Here is a 6,372-nt window from a genome sequence, read left to right as displayed (position 1 = left end):
TCCCTTAAAGTTGTGCAAAAATTGTGCAACACACCGAATAAAAGTAAAAGTCGTCTGCCGTTTGTGTAACATCTGTTATTTTTGTGTGTCCCACCAGCCGGGAGTTGTCACAGCCCAGTGAGATTTTGGCTTATTTGAAGCTAAAACTCAAATATCTGTGCAAGCGCGTTCAGTTTCTTAGCCGACTGAACTTCATCAGGGATTTAGAATTGGTTTAGCTGGGTCGTTTTTTTACAGTGAAGATGCCACTGCTGCACTTCGCTCTGGCCACCAGGAGTTTGAACACAGAAGCGGGACAGAAGTGACAGAAGGCAGCCGGACGTCAGGATCAGGAGGGAGGAGGAGGAGGAGGTGGATTGCTACGATGGCTACCGCCGAACAATACATCAAAACATTATTCTCACAGGTGCCGATGGCTTCGGCGTACCACAGCGCAGCTCCAACGCCACCGGCACAAAACAGGAAACAGGAAAAAAAAAAAAACAAACGAGGTTTGCTCTCGTAACGTGCGGAATCAGATTTGATCACAGATAGTTTTCTAAGCAACACAAACACATTCTCACACGCACACATTCACACACATCCACCCCACTGCCCACTGCCTTGGTGACCCCGGCAGGGCTGCGACCCGGAGCGGACGAGTCACGTTTCGCGACTGGATCGTCTCTCGCTTAGAACGCGGCCGACCCCCGTAGCACCTGGCGGACTGTAACGGAACAGGACAACACGTCTCAAAGAAAAAGTGCGTTTCACAGAGTGAGGCGACCACAGAGTGAACTCAGTGAGCAGCTTCAAGCTCGTCTTATATTTGGCCATTAGAGAAGGAGAAGTGTTGTGTTTCCAGTCTGGGTGTCGTTCGGATGCTTTGCGGGCGGGGGGGGGGGGGGTGCTGCATCGCCACTCAGAGAGTCTGAGCTCACGTTGAACCCAAGATGAACTCGGGTTGACCTCAGATGTGCTTTGCTGGGCACATAGTCATAGGTGGCGCGTGCGTTCAATAGAAACGGGCTCGTTGAAATTCACAGGGCAGTGTGGAGGAATTACAGTCAGCTCCGCAAAACAGAGGAAGCAGATTTCCTGTGCTCCTCTGAAAACCCAGAGCAGAGTCCTCAGTGGGTCCTGCAGCCGGGTCGGGGGTCCGCAGTCGGCTGCCGGGTGGTTAGAATTCTCCTGCAGTGCAGTGCCAGGCTTCATCGGGCCTTTCACTGTCACTCAGAGCCATAAAGAAAAGCTCTGCTCTTGTTGCCACGAGCATTTTGAATCCAGGACCCCTTCAGCCCGGCGCGCTCTCCGCCTGGCCTCCTGCACGTCTGCTCGGCCCAGGCCGGAGCCGCGTTAGCCACTGCTATCCAGCCGAGGCCTCTAAAGCTGCCTGTCTGTGTTTCCCCTCCAACTCGCCACGCCACGCTCAGTCCCGGCCCCCTCTCGGAGCTTTAAATCAACTGCAGTACAAGCCTAAAGGTCAGTCAGGTCCCGACCGAGGAGTGGACCGTGTTCCCCAAACAGATGCCCTCGCACAACTTTTACTGTACAGACAGCAAGTCCAGCTTTTTCCCCCCCTCTCTCCATGCTTTGAAGCCCGAAAAAAAAGAGGATGGGAGCCTGCCCACATCAGAGAGGAAGGGACCGCGGTCCTCATTGTAAAAACAACAACAAAATCCTCTGTCCTCGGGGTCCGCCGCGGCCGATCGCTATCACCGAGCTCAAGTGAGGCCGCAGCGAAGCCAACGTTAAATCCTAGTTCACCTGTCCGGTGATGGACGGTCCCGGGGGGGCGGAGGGGTCGCACTCAGGCTCCACACACTCAGTTTCCTGGCTTCTAATGACAGGGGGCCTTGTGCTGCCGGAGACACCATTCAAAATACTTTAGAGGCCTCCCAAACACTCAGATAGCAACAAGAGGCCTCAACAGGGGGAGTCTGTGTGTGTGCGTGTGTGTGCGTGTGTGTGCGTGTGTGTGCGTGTGTGTGTGTGTGTGTGTGTGTGTATATGTGTGTCACCCACCCCTGGACACAAGCACCAAGATACCATTCAACTTCAGTGCAGGCCACTGCAGAGGGGCTGACTTGGAGACAGTCAAGGGTGTTTGACTCTGTGTGTGTGTGTGTGTCTGTGTGTATCTGTATGTGTGTGTGTGAGTGTGGAGAGGACTAAAGAGGGGAAGGACTATTTTCCTGGGGTGACTCTGCAGCAGGGGGACACGTAAAAACACCCGGGCTAGTCTACGCGCACTGATAGACGGACAAGGCAGCCTACTGGTTTACAGAATGTGACAGGAGAAAAAAAACAAAACAAACCAGAACACCTCACTACTAGTCCAACTTGTTTTTGTTATTTTTTTTCTTTAAACTTTTGAGCAAGTGCTTGAGAAGAAAAGTCTTCACATTTCAGAAAAATAATGCAGATGCATCGTCCTCATCATCATCATGCTTTCAAATATCTACTGATCACATAGCCTGTACATTTTTTCGTCTTTTTATAGTCTATACACGTGATACAATGCCGCCGTTGGCACGTACACAATATTGCACACTAATATGAAACGTCCTACACTCGTCAGCGGCTTCGTCTCTGGCAGGGAGGGAGAAACCTGACGCGGTTCAGACAAGAAAACGTGGAGAAAACAACTTGACAGGGAAAAAAAAGAAAGAGCATTAAAGAGTAACAATAATGCAAAAGTGACATAATCTGAGCGGCGAGGCCCCCGAAGAGCGATGAAGGGGCTGTAGCACCATAAAGAGATAGATACTGCCTGGGCCCTGCACTGACGGGCCTCTACATCCACTGGGCTGCCCTCACACTGCCTGCATGGGACCGGCTGGCTGGCTGGCTGGCTGCCTGGCCCTTCAATAGCATCCATCTCAGCTCTGACAAAATAGCCTCATCCAGCCGCTCCGTTTCTCTCTCTCTCTCTCTCTCTCTCTCTTTTTGTAGTTTTTCTTCTTTAAACCTCATGGTGCATATGGTGCGCAAAGCCACTCAAAACATCTCCAGTTTTTCATCTGCGACCTCGCAGTCAGTGCAGCCGCAGGCAGCACGTCCCGGGTCCTTCCCGGCTCCAGGTGAGCCCCCTACCCCCACCCCCACCCCCCACCCCCTACCCCCACCCCCACCCCACCCCACCCTACAGTCCCTTCTGCCCGCTCCCACAAGCTGGTCCCTTACAAGACAGACTCCTCAGCTTACTTTTGGTGTTGCCACGCATGCTCCATGCACTGCAGGGGTGGGAGTCCCGCGGCCCCGAGGTGAGACTAGATTTCTGCCTACATAACAGCACTCGTAAATGAAAACGTACAGCGGTCGAGGTCACGGACCATCCACGTGAGAAACACGTAAACGAGTGGAGTGTATAAGGCACGGGTCGTAATGACGTCAGAGAGGATGCGTTGCCTCGTGTCATTTTTTTTTCTTTTTTTTTTTTTCTTTTGTTTTGTTTTAGTTTTGTTTCCGGCGCCTCGCGCTCCCACAAGTGGACCATAACTTTTGAGTTGCATCCCCCACCCCACCCTCCCCAGAGGAAAAAAACAACAACAAAGTAACAAAGAAAAAAAAACAAAAAAACAAACAAAAAAAAAAAAACGTTCCCCACAGAAAACGTGGGTATCTTAATAAGGATCATTTTTACAGCTGATTCACAAAATCATAATTAGTACATCTAAGTTAGCACTTTTTTCATTTAAGTTTATATGGACATGGTGCAAGAGGGTTGATATTCAATAGAGTAGCTCGGAGAAAGGTTCATCCCGTTTGTTTGAGGAGCACAAAATAGGCTATTTAGTTTTTGTGTCTCAACCTTTCCATAATGGCGTGATAGAGATGCTTTCATTAGCCAACTACGTTTTTAGGTCAAATTAAAGACTATAGCCTACTTTGCCAACGACTTCTTTTTCAAACACGAGCCTACACGCATGCTGACAGGTGCTTACAGGCCTGTGGTGCTGCGTTCTGCAATTCATACACTTTTAGAGCGCTTTCATATTTATTCTGCGTACCTTTATAATAAACTATACATCTGGTATCAGATTTTGGTTTCATTAAAGTCCATAATATATTCTCTTTGTGCTGATGTCAAATATTGGTTCTACATGAAGACTGACATTTCCACATAATAGACCTCTGGTTTTGTTTTGATTAAATCTTAGTATATTACCAGTTTTGAAAACATTTAAACATTAGTTTTTTCTCTCTCTCTCTCTCTCGAAATAGCTTTGATGTGTGCAAAATCTTGTCATTGATAGAGATATAAACACTCTGTTCATTGTCATTTGAATCAAGTAGGAAACAGTTCATATCTTACAGTTCAATCCTTGATAGCAGCGGCTTACTGTTAAATGGGTGTTAAGTGGGGTGACATCCAGTAAAATGAGCGAGGAGACAGCAGGGCTGCTGCCATGTCTGTGGAGGTTGTGTGTGTGAGAGTGTGCGTGTATGCATGTGTGTGTGTGTGGGTGTGTGTGTGTGTGTGTGGGGTGATTCCCTTGGAGATTCTCTTTCTATTTTACAGTTTAAAGTCAGAGTTCAGGTTCTCGGGTCTCGGGTAGTTTCACACCAGCCTCTCCTGGAGATGCTCGTCAGTCGTCGTCTCCGTCGTCCCCGCCGTGCGGGCCCTCAGGTAGCAGTTCGGAGGCCCGCTTCTCTCTACTCCGCTCCTGGATCTTCCTCATCTCGTCCGCGTATTTACAGAAGGTGTTGCCGAATTTGGACCACACTTTGCAGGGAACCGTGATGGAGTTCCGGTACGTGGGCTTCACCTCGCTCACCCGCATGAAGACCCCGTACTTGTTGGAGCCCACGTCGAAGAAGAAGCGCTTGTTGTCGACCGTGAGCGAGGTTCCCTCCGGGAGCTCCGCCGGCTCCTCGTCCACGCCGTAGTCGTCGATGAGTTTGGCCAGCGCGTCGCGGAACTCGATGAGCCCCTGCGCCGGCAGAGCGATGGTCTGGCCTTGCGCGCTTCCCAATCCGGGCCCCCGATTAACGGTCTGCCGGATCCTCAGGAACCGCCCCCTCTGGTTCTCTTTCAGATCCATGTAATATTTCCGATTCTCCCGCACCAGGAATTCGCTCTTGAGCGCCCGCCGGGGCTCATCCTGCACCAGGTCCGGGTTGGACGGGCCCAGCTGGGCGTAATGTTCGATAAAGTCCCCGAGGTAGTCGCGGAACTCCACGGCGACCGACATGGAGAGAGTGAGGCGGCTCTTGTTTCCCCCAGCCCCGACCTCGGCTATCTTTAGGAAGCGGCCTTTCACATTCTGCTTCACGTCAAGGTAGAAGCGCTTGTTCTGGATGTCGACGCGCTTGGAGGCGAGCTCCTCGGTGTCGTGCTGCAGCCGGGACATGGCGCCCATCGCGCCCGGGGGCAGCGAGCCGGGGCCTGCGGTGGGCCCTCCGTGGTCACTGCCACTGTCTCTGTCCGCCATGATGCTGCCTCCCTGCTTTACCTTCCACCGTCTCCCTCTGCCTGCTGCAACCTCGACTGCCCGTCAAACCGCTCCGCCGCTCTATCGCGAGACGAGAGCGCGGCGCAGGCTGAAAAAATGAAAGTAACTGTAGTCGGAGACACTGTAGTACTCGGAGCGCGCTGCGTTCAAGACTCCAGCCGCGGTTCTGCAGCGTTTCGCATCCTTTTTTTTTTCTTTCTTTTTTTTTTTTTCATGCGCTGCCTGTAATGTAAGTTTGCCCCCGCCCGCATGAGCCCGGAGCACTGCAGCAGTAACACCCAGAGAGGTGGATGGGTGAATACATGAATGAATGAATGAATGAATTCCTCAACATGCAGCTATATAAAAATAAAGTAAATCATTAGTGTCTTTCCTTTTGCATGAAGCACAGCGGCACGCAGAGCGCCGTCAGTCCACCTGGCGCACACTTTGGGGCGTCTCAGCACCTTGGAGAGTTATTTTGGGCTTCCAGCACCTCGGACAGCGAACCCGCGGAAGAAGAGGCGGGACAGCGCACAAGGAGACATTTTTCTGAATGGAGCGGCAGTCTGGGGGGCTGAGGGGGGGCTGAGGGGGGGCTGGGGGGGTGAGGCATCATGAATCATTAGCCTCTGATTGGACTTGCCTGGTTGGCACCTGTTTCTCAATGGGAGGCTTTGACTGTTTTTTATTAATTTATCAGTGCAATGTGGTGAAAAGACAACAACAAGAATGAAGCGCAGGCGTGATTAACATAAACATTTTTGGCTAGAATTGTTTTTAAAGCATTGCTTCACACAGAATAAATACAAAAGAAAGTTAAATGTAAAGCAAAACATCACAAAAATTAACTAAGTAATATTTATATGCACAAGGCTACACGATGACGATTATAAGAACGGAATAATGGAATTAACAGAAAAACAGAACAAAAACACGAATAATAAAAAAAGAA

At 50.6% G+C, this 6,372-nt stretch overlaps 1 protein-coding gene across 1 annotated transcript; it reads right to left on the bottom strand.

Moving 5' to 3' along the window:
* Positions 1-3,838: 3,838 nt before the first annotated feature.
* purab (purine-rich element binding protein Ab) lies at positions 3,839-5,611 on the bottom strand. Its single transcript, XM_030107915.1, has one exon. The coding sequence runs from the start codon at positions 5,415-5,417 to the stop codon at positions 4,572-4,574; it is 846 nt and encodes a 281-aa protein (XP_029963775.1). The 5' UTR covers positions 5,418-5,611; the 3' UTR covers positions 3,839-4,571.
* Between the last annotated feature and the right edge of the window lie 761 nt (positions 5,612-6,372).

Source organism: Salarias fasciatus, chromosome 2 (genome assembly GCF_902148845.1).
Source record: "Salarias fasciatus chromosome 2, fSalaFa1.1, whole genome shotgun sequence".
Classification (NCBI taxonomy): Eukaryota; Metazoa; Chordata; class Actinopteri; order Blenniiformes; family Blenniidae; genus Salarias; species Salarias fasciatus.
Note: the sequence above shows the minus strand (reverse complement) of the source record. Positions and strands in the feature narration are given on the sequence as shown.

Excerpts from the sequence above, each read along its gene's own strand:
- purab (XM_030107915.1), bottom strand. The coding sequence starts at position 5,417 with ATGGCGGACAGAGACAGTGGCAGTGACCACGGAGGGCCCACCGCAGGC.